At 39.1% G+C, this 16,200-nt stretch overlaps 1 protein-coding gene across 1 annotated transcript in view; it reads right to left on the reverse strand.

The window, feature by feature from the left end:
• Positions 1 to 3,441: 3,441 nt before the first annotated feature.
• Positions 3,442 to 16,200, reverse strand: part of LOC148525427 (sialic acid-binding Ig-like lectin 16) — a 48,998-nt gene continuing 36,239 nt past the window's right edge. The window contains exons 9-11 of the mRNA XM_088470949.1: positions 9,956 to 10,058; positions 7,403 to 7,493; positions 3,442 to 3,964 (exon numbers count right to left, since the gene is read on the reverse strand). Of these exons, the coding sequence (XP_088327075.1) occupies positions 3,806 to 3,964; positions 7,403 to 7,493; positions 9,956 to 10,058 (353 nt within the window). The 3' untranslated portion in view covers positions 3,442 to 3,805. The remainder of the gene's footprint in view (positions 3,965 to 7,402; positions 7,494 to 9,955; positions 10,059 to 16,200) is intronic.

The raw sequence follows: 16,200 nt of genomic DNA on the forward strand, positions 1-16,200 counted from the left end.
AAAATTTACCTCTAAATGTTTTAAAAATATTCCACTACTGCAATGCATTGAAAGTCCATCTAGGAAAATAAAGGAAAGTCAAAGAGGTGAATTTAATAAGTGACTGGTTGTGCTTGTGGTTTAGGGGGCCAGATCACAATATTTACTATTATAAAGTTTTGATGGTGTTATGTAAGCTACCATCAATGTCCACTTTAAAATGCTCTAACCCGTGTCGGATTAGCTAGAGTCGATGAAAGCCACAGACAACATTCATTTTTTGCTGCCTGAAGAAGCAGCCAGGTGCTATGAATCACATTGCATTCATTAACTGAGAATATAGGGGTCTATTTACACTAACACTGACATTAACACTAAGCAGTGTTAGGAGACAGAGGGCCTGATTCAGAACCGCTCGTAAGCGGCCGCTCGTTCGCTCCGAGCGATGTTCGCACATCTGCGCATGCGTATGGGTTTTATTATGCATGCGCAAACCAGTCAGTGCGGCCGAAAATCGTGTGCTCGCAAAATAGCGAGTGCCTGCTAATTTGAGTGACAGGATGAGGCGTTTGTGGGTGGTAACAGGGGAAGGTGCTTGAAAACGGGGAGTGGAGATCCGAACGCAGGCGTGCCAAAAGGTCAAAACGGGCGTTTTAAGGGTGTGCATAATTAACAAAGCAGCGTCATCGACCACGTCAGTTGGGGGTCTTTTAGCCAGAACTGCTCGCATGATTGCGGTAGGAAAATGCAACCACATGAATAGCGAGCAGTTCATTCGCCTTTCGATGTACTCGATTAATCTAATAAATAGCGGAGATGACGTAGGATGCGAGCGGCCAGGGGGCTTCTTTACAAAATAGCGTGCGCATATTTCGTTCGCTCGCTCAGACATAGAGGCGTCAACAGACCGCAAAGACCGAGCGCTCAATTTAAATAGCCGGCCCCTTTTTCTAAACGAGCGAGCGCAAATAGCGTCCGGCTCTGAATCAGGCCCAGAGTGAAAAGTGATAAGAAAGTGATAAGGTGCCAGCCAATCAGCTCCCAACTGTTATTTTTCAAACACAACCTGTGAGATGACAGTTGGGAGCTGGTTGGCTGGCACCTTATCACTTTTCACTCTGTCTCCTAGCACTGCTTAGTAAATAGACCCTTCAATCATTTATTTTACGCTTGGTTTTTAGTTACAGTATATCTATGTTTATGTCCATTTTTTAACCCGTGATACTGTTGTTTCTTTATTTATCGATTTTGTCTGTAGTAGTGAAAACATATTTTTATAATTTTGAAATGTATTTATCCAGGACAATATATTTCTGCCATTGGCCAATAAATACAATTATTTAAATATTTATTTATATGCTTTTGATGGATCCTTTATTTATCTGATATGCATCACATTTCAACTTCATGTAGTAAGTAAATGGTCTTAACCATTTAGTATGGAAAAAAATGTGAAAATCTTTGGAACAGTCCCAAAACACTGATCTCTTAAGGTGCCCACACACTGGAAGACTCGCAAAAGATGCAATGTCGTCAACGATTTGCCTTGAACTCCCTGGCACTCCTGGACAGACAATATCTTGCTAAACTGTGCAATGTGACTAACGACATATCGTGTGTCCCTAATGATTTGCAGTGCATCGTTAAGGAGATTGCCAGATCTTAAGGCCCCCATACATCAGCAATCTGAAAACCACAATTGAACAATTTGAAGATTTATTGCCCGATCTTAGGATTTCACAATCGAGGAATCTGCGCCCATACACTACAGATCTTTTTCAGTGATTTGCAGATCGATTGCAGCAAACACAGATCTGGCAATCTTGAAAGGCCCATCATTTTACTAGTAACGGTCTGCAAATCTGCTGATCATGTCCATACACTAGCAATCTACAGCCCCAATCGATCTGTGAAATCCAACATGTTGGACAATCTGATTAAACAATTCCAATCACTTTTTGGTTGCAATCTGCGATCTGTGAAGCCCATACATTGCAGATTTTTATACACAATCGATTGCAAATTGCACGATTGCTGCAATCCATCTCTGATGTATGGGGGCCTTTACTTGCAGTAGGTAAGATCTGAAGATACAACAAACGACCCGCGGGACAGGTCGTTTTCATGCAAATCGTGCCTAAAATCATCTCGTGTGTGTGCACCTTTTAAAAGATAGATATATAAAATGAACAATTTAGTTCCTCCTGTGTACTGCACTCTGGGACTACTAAAATAATTTTATTTAAAACATAGGGGTCTATTTACTAAGCAGTGTTAGGAGTGAAAAGTGATAACGTACCAGCCAATAGCTCCTATCTGCCATCTCACAGGCTGTGTTTGAATAATGACAGTTAGGAGCTGATTGGCTGGCACCTTATCACTTTTCACTCTGTCTCCTAACACTGCTTAGTAAATAGACCCCATAATCTGTTTTTAATACATTTCAAACATATTTCTATATGGGCATTCTCAGAAATAAGCAAAATATTTATTAATAAACAACAATAGATAGAAAGTGCAATGACATCAAAGGAGTAAAAATAAAATAATAGTGTGCACACAGCCACTGGTTCTATGTGTTTTATAGATTTTATATATTAATTTAATACATTGGCACCTATAATTTTTATTCTAAGTAACCTTTACTGCTGCTGTTTATTATACTAATGTATCTGAGTGGATATCTATATACTATGGTATTATATTCTCTTTATTTGTTCTCAGTTTCACACACATAAATGAAGAGCACACAGCAGCTTGTACAACCCATGCAGGACTGTTACCAAGGGCCGTGCATCCATTGAAGCCGCACAGAGGGAAGGAAATCTTTTAGGCAGGAAGCCCTCTAGGCAGGAAGCCTTCTAGGCAGCCCTCTGGCATTACCAGCCGCAGCTGCAATCTCTATTTGCTGGGCGCCTGGTTCCTTCTCTGCAATCTGGAGCCAGTCTTCTAGCCACCAGCCTCCTCTGCTCCATGCCAAGGAGCCTACTATAGAAATATATATACCACTTTATATCATACTAGCAGTGCCTACACGTGTTCAAGACCGCATAAACCGGAAGTGGGACACAGTACCCGTCCTGTTCATGCGGTCTTGCACATGTGGGGGAACCTTTATAAGGTAAGATGTGTTTTATATTTGTATATCCTGACGAAAGTGCTAATATACTGAAATGTTGATGTAACAACTAAGGAGTTGGAGTTGTTTCTTTTCATGCTCAGTGCCGCACCATTGTTTATCTATCAATGTATTGTATATATATATATATATACTGTATATATACATACATACTGCATATACATTAAAAACCATTAAGAAAAAGTTCTGCACCTGGCTACGCTTGCGTGAAAGTTGGTGTACCCGTGGGTGGGTACACGCGATATGTGCACACGATTGACAAAGATGCAAGAGTACACATCTGTAGATATAATCCCCAAATATACTTTCAAATAATACAACTGGTTAATAATTTATTATAAATCAAAACAACAATTTCAATGTAAATGTTTATAGACACAAATTAGTTCACAGTAAATTCAACTGTACATGAATGTATGAATATATATATATATATATATATATACACACATACAAAATATATATATATAGGTTTGTGTATATATATATATATATATACACACATTATATATATAACATTTTTGAGCAGAAAATAAATGTATACTGTATGACAGCATGCCAAAGAGAGTTGTTTATTTTCTACACGTGTTAGCTGATCCCTAAGCCCATTGATGGATAATTGTTCTTTCAAGGGTTCATTATTTCCAGTTGACTTGAAAGGAAATGCTACTCTTGAAATAGGGACGGTTATTTGCGTTTGATCTCTGCATACTCAATCTCAGTCTCTCCTTCAACAGGTTTAGCTTTCGTCTTTGGGAAGTTAATGCTGGCATAGTGAATATCCTCACAGTTCATGTACACAGACCCATCCTCTTGGGCTGGAAGCTGCTGAGGCGCTTGGGCTCCCTAAGAAGGAAACAAAAATTTATCATTAAGGAAAAAGTGGAAGCATTTTCATGTTTGTTTGATTTTTATTTGTATGAAAAACGTTTCTATTGTTTTATGATACAGACAAAAAATTACTTTCTTCATAATGCAGAAAATATTTGCATCTAAATAATTAAAACATACAATGATATAAATTACAATGTGATTAGAATTAGGGCTAGGCTGTGATTAGCATTAGGGCTAGGCTTTGATTAGCATTAGGGCTAGGCTTTGATTAGCATTAGGGCTAGGCTGTGATTAGCATTAGGGTTAGGCTGTGATTAGCATTAGGGCTAGGCTGTGATTAGCATTAGGGCTTGACTTTGATTAGCATTAGGGCTAGGCTGTGATTAGCATTAGGGTTAGTTTTAGGATTAGGGTTAGGATGCAATGAAGATTAGGGTTAGGCTGTGATCAGGATTAGGGTTAGGCTGTGATTAGCATTAGGTCTAGGCTGTGATTAGCATTAGGGCTAGGATTTGATTAGCATTAGGGCTAGGCTTTGATTAGCATTAGGGCTAGGCTTTGATTAGCATTAGGGCTAGGCTGTGATTAGCATTAGGGTTAGTTTTAGGATTAGGGTTAAGATGCAATGAAGATTAGGGTTAGGCTGTGATTAGGATTAGGGTTAGGCTGTGATTAGCATTAGGTTTAGACTGTGATTAGGATTAGGGCTAGGCTGTGATTAGAATTAGGGCTAGGCTGTGATTAGCATTAGGGTTAGTTTTAGGTTTAGGATTAGGGTTAGGCTGCAATGAAGATTAGGGTTAGACTGTGATTAGAATTAGGGCTAGGCTGTGAGTAGCATTAGGGTTAGTTTTAGGTTTTGGATTAGGGTTAGGCTGCAATGAAGATTAGGGTTAGACTGTGATTAGGATTAGGGCTAGGCTGTGATTAGAATAAGGGCTAGGCAGTGATTAGCATTAGGGATAGGCTGTGATTAGCATTAGGACTAGGCTTTGATTAGCATTAGGGCTAGGCTGTGATTAGCATTAGGGCTAGGCTGTGATTAGCATTAGGACTTGGCTTTGATTAGCAAAAGGGCTAGGCTTTGATTAGCATTAGGGGTAGGCTGTGATTAGCATTAGGGTTAGTTTTAGGTTTAGGGTTAGGATGCAATGAAGATTAGGGTTAGGCTGTGATTAGGATTATGGTTAGGCTGTGATTACCATTAGGTTTAGGCTGTGAATAGCACTAGGGTTAGGCTGTGAATAGCATTAGGGTTAGGCTGTGATTAGCATTATGGTTAGGATGTGATTAGAATTGGGGCTAGGCTGTGATTAGCATTAGGGCTAGGCTGTGATTAGCATTAGGGCTAGGCTGTGATTAACATTAGGGCTAGGCTGTGATTAGCATTAGGGTTAGTTTTAGGTTTAGGATTAGGGTTAGGATGCAATGAAGATTAGGGTTAGGCTGTGATTAGGATTAGGGTTAGGCTGGCTGTGATTAGAATTAGGGCTAGGCTGTAATTAGCATTAGGGCTAGGCTGTGATTAGCATTAGGGCTAGGCTGTGATTAGCATTAGGGCTAGGCTGTGATTAGCATTAGGGCTAGGCTGTGATTAGCATTAGGGTTAGTTTTAGGTTTAGTATTAGGATTAGGCTGCAATGAAGATTAGGGTTAGGCTGTGATTAGCATTAGGGTTAGGCTGTGAATAGCATTAGGGTTAGGCTGTGATTAGTATTATGGTTAAACTGTGGGTAGGATTAGGGTTAAGATGTGGTTAGCATTAGGGTTAGGCTGTGATAACATTATGGTTAAACTGTAATAAGGATTAGGGTGTAGTAAGGATTAGGGTTAGGCTGTAATAAAGATTAGGGTTAGGCTATAATAAGGAATAGGCTTAGGCTGGGGTTAGGCTTCGGATAGAATTACAGTTAGACTGTGGTTAGGGTTAGTTTTAGGTTTAGGATTAGGGCTAGGCTGTAATTAGGATTAGGGTTAGGATGTGATTAGAATTTGGGTTTAGGCTGTGGTTATGGCTAGGGTTAGCCAGTGATTAGGATTAGGCTGGGTTTTAGTATTAGTTTTAGGATTAGTACTAGGCTCTGATTAGGATTAGGTTTAGGCTGTGATTAGAATTAGGGTTAGCCAGTATTTAGGATTAGGGTTAGGCTGTGGTTAGGGTTAGACTGTGGTTGGGGTTGGAGAAATGTTCTCTGCAGAATTGCAGACAGAGGGCCAGCTTCAACTAGACATGAGCTGTCACCAGCAGCCCACACTGCAATCATAAGCACAATTATGGTAGTCTGATTTGTGCTCATACTGTACCTCCTTAGACTACTACCAGAAATCAACAGAAAGGCAACTTGCTTTCAACTAACTGAATCGGGACTATAAAAGATGAGACAATTTCTGGGACTTTTGAGCTGATGTAAAATGGAAGTCTGTATGAAGGGGGAAATCAGCAGAGAATGCCCCAATAAATTCGCATTCTCCACCTCTTGACATGATTTTAGTCTATTTACTTATTTTTTTAAAAATATTTACCGTGACAAATAAAGCACAAATTAAACAAAGAAAACATCTAGGGAGCATATCCAATTAGCCACGGGAGTTCAACCACGAGTAACTGTCAGCCAAAAGCCCCGCGGCGCGGGATTAAGATATTCAATTACATAGCTTTTTCCCAGCGACATTAATTCAGGGCATGCGCGCGTTAACACACTGATTCCATGGGAACTGCGGAATCAGTGTGTTTTTACCTCTCACGCGAAGCAGAATAAGTCGGTTTTCTACGGATATTATCTCGATCCTCCATGAGGTGCGAGGTAAAGTCCGACAGCGGGGATTCGCGCGTGGGGTCTCGGTGACTGCAGCGCGAGGAATCCCCGCTAATTGAATCCCGACCAGCGAGACAATTAGCCACGGGGTAAACCCCGTGGCTAATTGGATATTTTCCCTAGAGTAAGATAGATTCATCACACCAAAAATGGATTGCTTATAATTTAGAGGATCGGTTGCAATGTAGAAAAACAAGCAATAAGACAAATTTAAACCCTTTTTTGCCATTACTAATCATGGTCTGTAAACTGAAAAATCATCGATTCACAAGTTAAGGACTGAGATAAAGAAATGGAATGTGATAGGGAGGGATTTGGAAGAACAAGTGAGTTTGGATCTCCTTTTCCTTTTATTTCCTTGTACTAATCCCACACTGGATATAAGTATAAAATGTTGCACATTTTCCTTATTTGTAAATTTTTTCACAAGCGTCCCATATTCAATATTATGTGTTTGAGGCCCTTACAGTATTTTTTAATATTAACCCCTATTCAAGGCAATCACATATATAAGAGTATTTATATCTTCAATTGATCACTTTGGTGATCTTGTGATTTTTAAGAAATGTTCTTTTATCTGAAAAAAAAAAATCTCCCCTTCAGTCATATAGTATTAATTAGCCGAGCCACTTACATTACAGTACAATTCCGTATTGCTGTAAATGACATTACAGTCACTAGTGTTGAAATCCTTCTTGTCTTCAGGTTTCGGTTCTAATGTTTTCCTGAAAATAAAAAGTCACTTACATGATAAACAAATTCAATACAGAATTAAAAGATTTTGTGTCCATTGCAGACATAAAAATATTTACAAGATTACGACACCTGGGTCACAGAAATTAAGGGCAAAGAAATTGTGTTATTATTCCAAGGGGTAAATTTGCTAAGGGTCGATTTTCAGTTCTATTTTATTTTGTGGTGATTTTGAGGTGAATTGGTGGTGATTTTGACAATCAGGAATAGCCTAAGGGCAAAACCCGCTCAAAATCCTCTCAAAATCCCCAGAAATTAGATTTCAAGTTTAAACACAAATAGAACTTCAAATAGAAACCAATGCACCATTGATATCAGAATGGAACTCAAATTCGACTGTTAGTAAATTACCTACTTTGAATAGAAAAACTGTGGTCAATTTTGTGGGAATGTTGGTTCTATTTTGGTGGATTTTAAATGGAACCAAAATTGACTTTTAGTAAATTTAACCACAGGAGTTGAAGGAGTCTCTCTACCAAAAAAGTTCAAGGTCACTGGCCTGGCCTGCTTAAGGCAGCTTGGAAACTCAGATTTCAGAATTTTAGCACTAGTTTCTTCCAGAAACCAGATAGAACCCCATGTCATGTGACTCTTTCATTATTTAGTTTTTCAACAGAAAAAATAAAATAAACCACATACAAAGGGGAAAAATAGTTAAATTAAATAAAAGGAATGCATATGATGGTTATGACCATGCAATACACCAAACAAAAGAAAGTGAGAGCTCTTTATGCAACACCAGAATTGCCCAGGAGTAAAGACAAAACCAGGATCAATTACAATAAAGCCATCTACACTAGCAAAGAAATAATAAAGTCTGGAGCTAAAAAAAATTATTTCAAATCACAACACATCTAAAAAAAAATAATAATCCAGTTTTTGATACCAACCACTGATCTACTCCTGATTTATTTCTATGTTTTTGTAATCAAGTCTAGGCACCTCATGTTGGCACCAATGCTTAAAATGATCTTTTCTGCAAGTTCTATAATAATATTAATAGCCAGCTGTTGGAAGTGGCATTTAACTGAACCTATTACATCTAAACAGTTAAGAAATATATCAAATAACCAATCTCTTCCAAAATATATTGCATTTAAAATTACGGTAGATATCATTGTGGTTCATTCAAAATGTTGTGTTTTTATGAAATGGAAATTTTGTGTTCTAACAGGCATATAAATATATATTTTTAAAAAAAAAAGTGTTTTACTAAAAAAAAAAAAAAGACAAAATATACTACATTATAATCAAGCTATTATGTGTTACATTACATCATTTTAAAATACAGCATGCTTTGGTATTTTCCACATAACATAATTTCATAAATATTATTATCATTATTTTCTACATGTGCAGTTTAATTTTTGGCAATTTTTTCTTTTTGTCTATAGCTTTAGCAAAACAGTAAACAGGATTCTGGCACACCACAATAAATAAAAAAAATAAAAAGTTAAAACACTGCATGCATAATCTAGACATAAAACATAAACAAATAAAAAAGTAGCAAAAAATATTAATTATTATACACATATGTTATTTTATGTGGAGGTACCATTACGTGCTTCCATAGCTTTTGACCATATTAATTAATCATCGGGTTCTAGACTCAATAATTATAATTTTTTATCTCTGCTATTCGTGACAGTAAGAAATTATTGTTTGCCTAAAGGTACAAACAAACACATGCAGGCACAGGGGCTGTGAAACAAGCTTATCCCTCTGATGTGTTGGAAGTGAAGTGATCAGTTCTTTGTGAAGAAAATCCATGGTGTTAACTACCGGAGCTAAGCTCTAGAATACTTTGCATTCCAGAGCTTGGTAAATTTTGCAATAAATAATCCCTCATAGAAACCTATGTGAGCTGCTTTTGTGGTTGAAAATGGAAGAACGCAGCAGATATCTCTGATATATGCTGAGGATCCCTGTACATACATTCAGGGGATACTTACAGCCTCATTTATCAACGAGGTTAAAACTCAAAACTAGTGATATATCACTTTTTATAATAAATAGTGCTCCAGCCAATCAGCTCCCAACTGTCATTTTTCTAACAGTTGACAGTTGGGAGCTGATTGGCTGAGCACCATTTATCATAAAAAGTGATATTTATCACTAGTTTTGAGTGATAAACTCGTTGATAAATGAGGCCCTTAGTATTTGTGGGTACTCCCCCCTAAAAATGGGTGTTTATTTGGGGGAAATCGTAGACATATTAATTGACAAATACGCCCTATTGGACCACTATAATGCTATGAATAATATAATGCCCGTTGTCTCTCTGAATTTAACAGGTTTCTAGCAGAAATATATCATCAATAGTATTAAAGCATAACATGTAATTGAATTAAAAAAGATGGAGTACTTCCTCCTCAGCCGTTTTGGATAAATATCAAATAATGAAATACAGGATAAAAAAATAAGAGAAACTTACTTTCTAATGTACTTTATTATTAAGAAGCCTGCTATGACCAGCACAGCAATGAAAATGACGCCACAAGCTGCAGCAATTGCCTGGATATTCAAGGTTGACTGAGCTGCAAAATATGGAAAAAAAAGCATGCCATGTAATTTATTTCTGTACTAAGATTCTTCAATACCTGACTTCAGAAGATTTCTAATTTGACATTATTAGACTATGGTTACAATACTTAAACTAGAGATGTGCGGTTCTAGAGATGTGCGGTTCTCCAGAATTCCAAAGCCAACTGAATTTTGTGAATCCGGACAGATCTGAGTTGCCATTTTAATCTCCTGAGACGGTCCGGATAAATCCAAGTCCTTCTAATCTTCCAGCGGTTCAGAATTCAGATTAGAGATGTGCAGGCTTGGATCAGTTCTGATATTCCCACCAAATTTGGATTTTCCCCACCAAATTTCAGGTCTCAGAAAGAGGCAAAATGTCATCTTCCATGGACAAACATCATCTTCCATAGACAAAAGTCCATGAAAGGTGATGTTTGTCCATTTGGCGGGAAAAATTTGAAAATCCAAACCGATCCGAGACTGCACATCTCTAATTCAGATTTTAAATTATAAGCCTGCGTTTTACATTGCAAAAAAAAACTTGATATATATATTTTTTTAAATCCTCTTGCGAAACGAAAACACAAGGGTCAGCGCACATCTCTAGCTTATACAAAAAAGGGAGAAATATAATTTGGGAGACCAAAATGTAAATCTGACATAAGTAGGAGGTCACCCCAAAAAAATGTTTCATACTCTGCATTTTTTTTCCCTGTAAGAGGGCTCTGATCTCAGATGGCTGAGCAGTACATGTCTGGTGACAGGGGATGGTCTGAGCAGAGTGGCACACACAAAGTTTATTTTATATTGTTGTGAGAATGTGTGATGCTCAGACACAGGCAGCGGAGAGACTGCGGGGGAGGAGAACGGAGGAAGTGTTTGGCAAGGACCACCCCTTTATTTCTCATCATAGTGTCAGCATAGCGCTCTCATCTTGGATTCATAAAAAACCTCCTTTCAACAATCTAAGTGGGGATAACCTGTCTTTTCAAAAGCTAAATCTCATTCAAGAGATCTGATGACCCTGCCACAATCCACATGCCACAATGAAGCAACTTGTTTGGACTATTGTATGTGAATACTCAGAGAAGAGAATTTATCTGAGTTTTTTTTCCAAGTGCTCTAGAGCAACTGAGAGTGTAACTCCAAACGGGATCAGTATGATTTACCACCGGCCGCATTCAAATCCCGACAGCAGAAGCCCGGCAGTGAAGATCCCAACATGTAAGTATATTTTCTATTTGCTAACCTAACCCCCCCTAACCCTAACCCTCCCTTAGGGGTGCCTATCCCTAACCTCCCCCCAAGTGCCTAAACCTAACCCCCCTTCCCCGCAGTCTAACCCTAAGACTCCCGGCGGGGGTGCCTAACCCTAACCTCCCCCGGGGGTGCCTAACCCTAACCCCCCCTTCCCCTAGCCTACCCCTAACCTCCAAGGGGGTGCCTAACCCTAAGTCCCCCCAGGAGGCCCTAACCTAACCCCCCCCCCCGCGGCTGTCCGTGCCCGGCACCTGGCTTATCTTCGATCGGTAAGCCGGGTGTCGGGTTCCCAACGTAGGTCTAATGACAGGCATGGGGATTTCGATGCCTGTCATTAGACACTTGCTGGGATTTGACAGTCGGGAAGCCGGCTGTCAGCATTGCGACCATCGGCATCCCAACTGCATACCCTCCAAACATGTTGCTACAAGGGCTAGTCTGAAACATTTTCTTCTTCCTCATTAACGTCTCCATCGGAGAAATGGGCAAAGGCACATTAGAGCTTAGAAATAAAGCTGTCCCCAAAGAAAAGATACAGAGTTCCAGGTCTTCACCATTATACTGATGGAAGGAGGTTTCCGCTATTTGGTGTGATTTGAAGTCACAGTGTAATGGGACACATCTGTATATAACTGACTCATATATCAATAACAAGAACAAGTATATCAGAGATCATGTGGTTGGTGGAGCTCCCCGGAGTCAGAAACAAACTACTAGTGGAGAGAAAAGAAGACTTTTTGGGGTATATTTACTAAAGTGAGAGTTTTTAAAATTGGAGATGTTGCCCATAGCAACCAATCAGATTCTAGCTATTATCTTCTAGAAGGTGCAAGATAAAGGTTTAGTAGAATCTGATTGGTTGCTATGGGCAACATCTCCACTTCTAAAAACTCTCACTTTAGTAAATACACTGTACCGCTTTGTTGGGGCGCACTCTTATTGATGTGAATGGTTCAATGTGTTATATTAAAACTTAACCTTTACAAAATATGCAACATAAAAATAAATCCAATCAAAAATAGCCTTGTGATTTAGGGACTTATTTATTAATGATCAGGTTTTAGAAATAATTACACCCAAATGTATCAAAAAACACAGGGACAGGGGCTCCGGAAGGAGCGCATCTCTACGATATGTTAGTAGTGAAGTGATTGAAGTAGGGGTCCCATCACTGCTATATCGGGCCCCCTGGAGTGCTATTGCTCATGCATGGTCCGCTGGCCACGGATGTGCGGGGGCCAAAGCTACAACAGCTAATGCCACCCTCGGATGGTGTTGGCTGGCAGGGTTAAACTTAGTGATTCTGACAGCTTTGCAGCCCTATTAGAAACTATGCTGCTGCTGTCAGAAATGAAGGAGCATACAGGTGATACTTAATATTTGCGGGCCTACCCTGAAGGGTTATGCTACAAATATTATTTGATAAATAGGCCCCTTAGTCACAATCTGAAATGAACTAAAAAAATCATGTAATATAATAGAGTAATATGTTGCTTTAATCAAAGTTATTGATCTATAATAAATGTATACATAACATCTGAGGACCTTCAAAGCACAAATGAGGAATTGCAACATTCAATTTCCCTCATCTTTCAATTGAAGAGCTCTTTCTGCTCAATTACAACCTTCAGGTTACACAATGAGGGAGAGAGATTATACAGAAATCATCACTTCAAATTTAGTAGTGGATCAAGTTCTACTGCTCACTTGTATGATATATATATATATATATATATATATATATATATATATATTGTGGTAGAAGCACTGGAGAAGTCTGGGATGGCATATATGTGTGTCCCAGATTCCTATCATATGTGTTTTAAAAACCCCAGGAAAAGTCTGTTATGCCAAACAGTCCAGACGTGTCGGCTTTTGGTAAAAGCCGGATAATGGGTCCTAGGGGTGCGGATGTGAGAAGAGAAGGGAGGGCTCCATCCACAGGCCATTCCAGGTGTTGGGCCTTTAGGTCTGAGAGCAGGCTGATTAGTAGTTGCACCTGGAAGTGGCTCAGATAAGTTGTGTTAGGTTTTGGTTGAGTGTCTCACATACCCTGGGGAAGAACAGACACTGAGGTTTGTTCAGAGACACTGTGTTATTTAGAAGTACTGTGTTTGTGGTAAGGCAGTAGGCCCTGCCACTAGTAGAGAGGGAATAACCTGTCTAGTTAGTGCCCGGACGGGCTAGGATTTATTTTTATGTTTTGTTTATTTTGTTGTTTATACAGGTTGAGTCTCCCATATCCAAAATGCTTGGGACCAGGGGCATTTTGGATAACGGAATATTCTGTATTTTGGAATATTTGCATAAAATAATGAAATATCTTGGAAATGGGACCCAAATCTAAACACAGAATGCATTTATGTTTTATATACACCTTATACACATAACCTGAAGGTCATTTTATACTATATTTTTAATAATTTTGTGCATCAAAAAAAGTTTGTGTACATACATGAAATTAATTTATGTTTCATATATACCTTATACACACAGCCTGAAGGTTATTTTGTACTATATTTTTAATAACTTGTGCTTTAAACAAAGTTTGTGTACATTGAACCATCAGAAAGCAAAGGTTTCACTTTTTCTCAGTCATGCTAAAAATATTCAGTATTTCGGAATATTCCGTATTTCGGAATATTTGGATATGGGGGACTCAACCTGTATTGCACAATAAAACTGGTACCAACCAGCTTGCACGAAAACCCTGGACTGGTGTACTGTTTCCTGGCTGCTGTGTGTAAGGAGGTGACCATCTACCCCAGGAGAGGGACCCCCTACCCCGACTATATCACAATACATATATATACTGTATATATATATATATATATATATATATATGTATATATATATATATATATGTATATATATATATATATATGTGTGCTATTTCATTAGGTTAATACTTTTTGCAACAAAGTTTCTGAATTGTAAACATATCACAACATTATACACCATGGTGATCATATAATGGATCATATCGAAGTACATCTTATCTTTCTTAGCACTTGCTAATGTTATTTATTAGCAGTTAATTTATCTCTCCAGTAAATACAGGAGGTAAAAACGTACAGTTAAATATGCACAGAATTAAACATAAGACACAGTACAGTGTACTACACACCACAGAAGAAGAAGAATGAAGATGGTTTATGCAACAATATTTCCAAATTCAAAATGACAAAGGAACATATCACAACATAAAATGCCATGGGAATATAGATCCAATTAGAGTGCATATCTTGTCCTTTATGCACTTGGTACCATGTACTGTATATCTGCAATAATGAAGCCATTCAATGGATATAGGTGGTAATTTATACACCGGTACTCTTAGGTGTAAATCTCTTATAATAGGTTTCACATAAACATGCACTTTAAATCACAGTGCCCCAAAATCGGGCTTCATGATGTCATTCTAGGTTACCCAAGTATCAACAGAGACTTCTCAGATGCCAAAAATGACATTATTTTGGCTGCTCCTCTATGGTGGCAGTGATGGGGTGTAATCCTTTAATGCCAATAATGCACCTTTGGATGAGTCTACATACACCTTTGCTGAACTCATGCCAACTAGCCCCATTTGACACACCATAGTCTTTATGACAGCCGTGCCATGTGCCCAACCAGAGAACTATTTCTTAAAATATGCATCTCATTGGCATTAGTAATGCAACAAATGTAAAATGCATGGGTATACTGACTACTGGCGCTGGCATTTCATGCACTACTGTCTGTCTCTCATCGCTATTCTGGGTAAAATTAGATACGAGCAACCCGCTCCATGCCTCGTGCCATGTATCGTTATGCTTACTATGCATCTTTATAACAGTTAGTCTAGAGTGTGTGGTACACTGTAAGGTGACTTTGTATTTGGCTAATAAGATGCAAAATTTAGGAAAAAGTTTAAATTGCCACCCATGGCAGAGCGACTAAGTCATGCCAAGCATCTCACACAATATAGTGCATAAATGTTAGGTGACTGAGGACACACCTGTAGCTGAAGTGGGTAGTGGTATGTGTATGTACTATAAACACAGTGCCCTACACTTACAAAATGTTATTCTTAGTTGATCGTTGCTGTGGAGCATTTAGTAAAGTACCTTGATGTCTTGGGTGTGAATGTTTGGACATAGGCCCTCATTCAGAGGCGCTCGCAAAATGCGAGCGGTCGCTCTGAATGAGGGCGGCCACTTCTCTTTTGAAGTGTGGCCACCTGGTCGCTAGCTAAGCTGTGGGTTACCACCCACAGCTTTAGCGACTGACCAGGTTGATGGTCGCAATGGTCAAGACCATCGCAACCATTGGTGCTTGCGACAAGACCCTAAGGTTGGGTCTCGGCAACCGCAAGCCCCAGGGAGCTTCCTGCTCTGATTGAGCAAGAAGCTCCCCACTGGCATCACTGCTGATGTCAGTGCGGCCGCCCACAAAACGGCAGGCGTTCCTTAAGGAACGCCTCCATTTGTGAACCCCCCCCCCCTGCCATGCCTACAAAACGGGGTGAGCTGCGAGCGGGTCTGAATGAGGTCCATAGTGCTGCACCAGAGCCCATGGGGTGATTTTGACAAGGGTTGTGGAAGTGCATAGAGTAAGCTGCTAGGCAGCATGAATAAGTCTATACCATCAGGTAGAGAAAGATGTGTCAGAACAGGGGGGATTACAGTATAGGAGCCAACAGTCATAGAAAGTTAAGTGGTCGAAATTGATTGTAGTGCAGTTGATCACTTATTCCCTTAATGACACAGACACACTTTCCACTGGCTTCTGTGGATGGCGGCTCAGCTCATCAAAACACAGGTAGATAGAACGGCAAATAACCTATTTTGAATAATGGAGAGAGAGAGCGAGCGCCTAATAGTGTAGTAATTAAAAGTATTATTTCTGCACACT

The sequence above is a fragment of the Taudactylus pleione genome, unplaced genomic scaffold (assembly GCF_031769625.1).
Source record: "Taudactylus pleione unplaced genomic scaffold, aTauple2 ptg000108l, whole genome shotgun sequence".
Classification (NCBI taxonomy): Eukaryota; Metazoa; Chordata; class Amphibia; order Anura; family Myobatrachidae; genus Taudactylus; species Taudactylus pleione.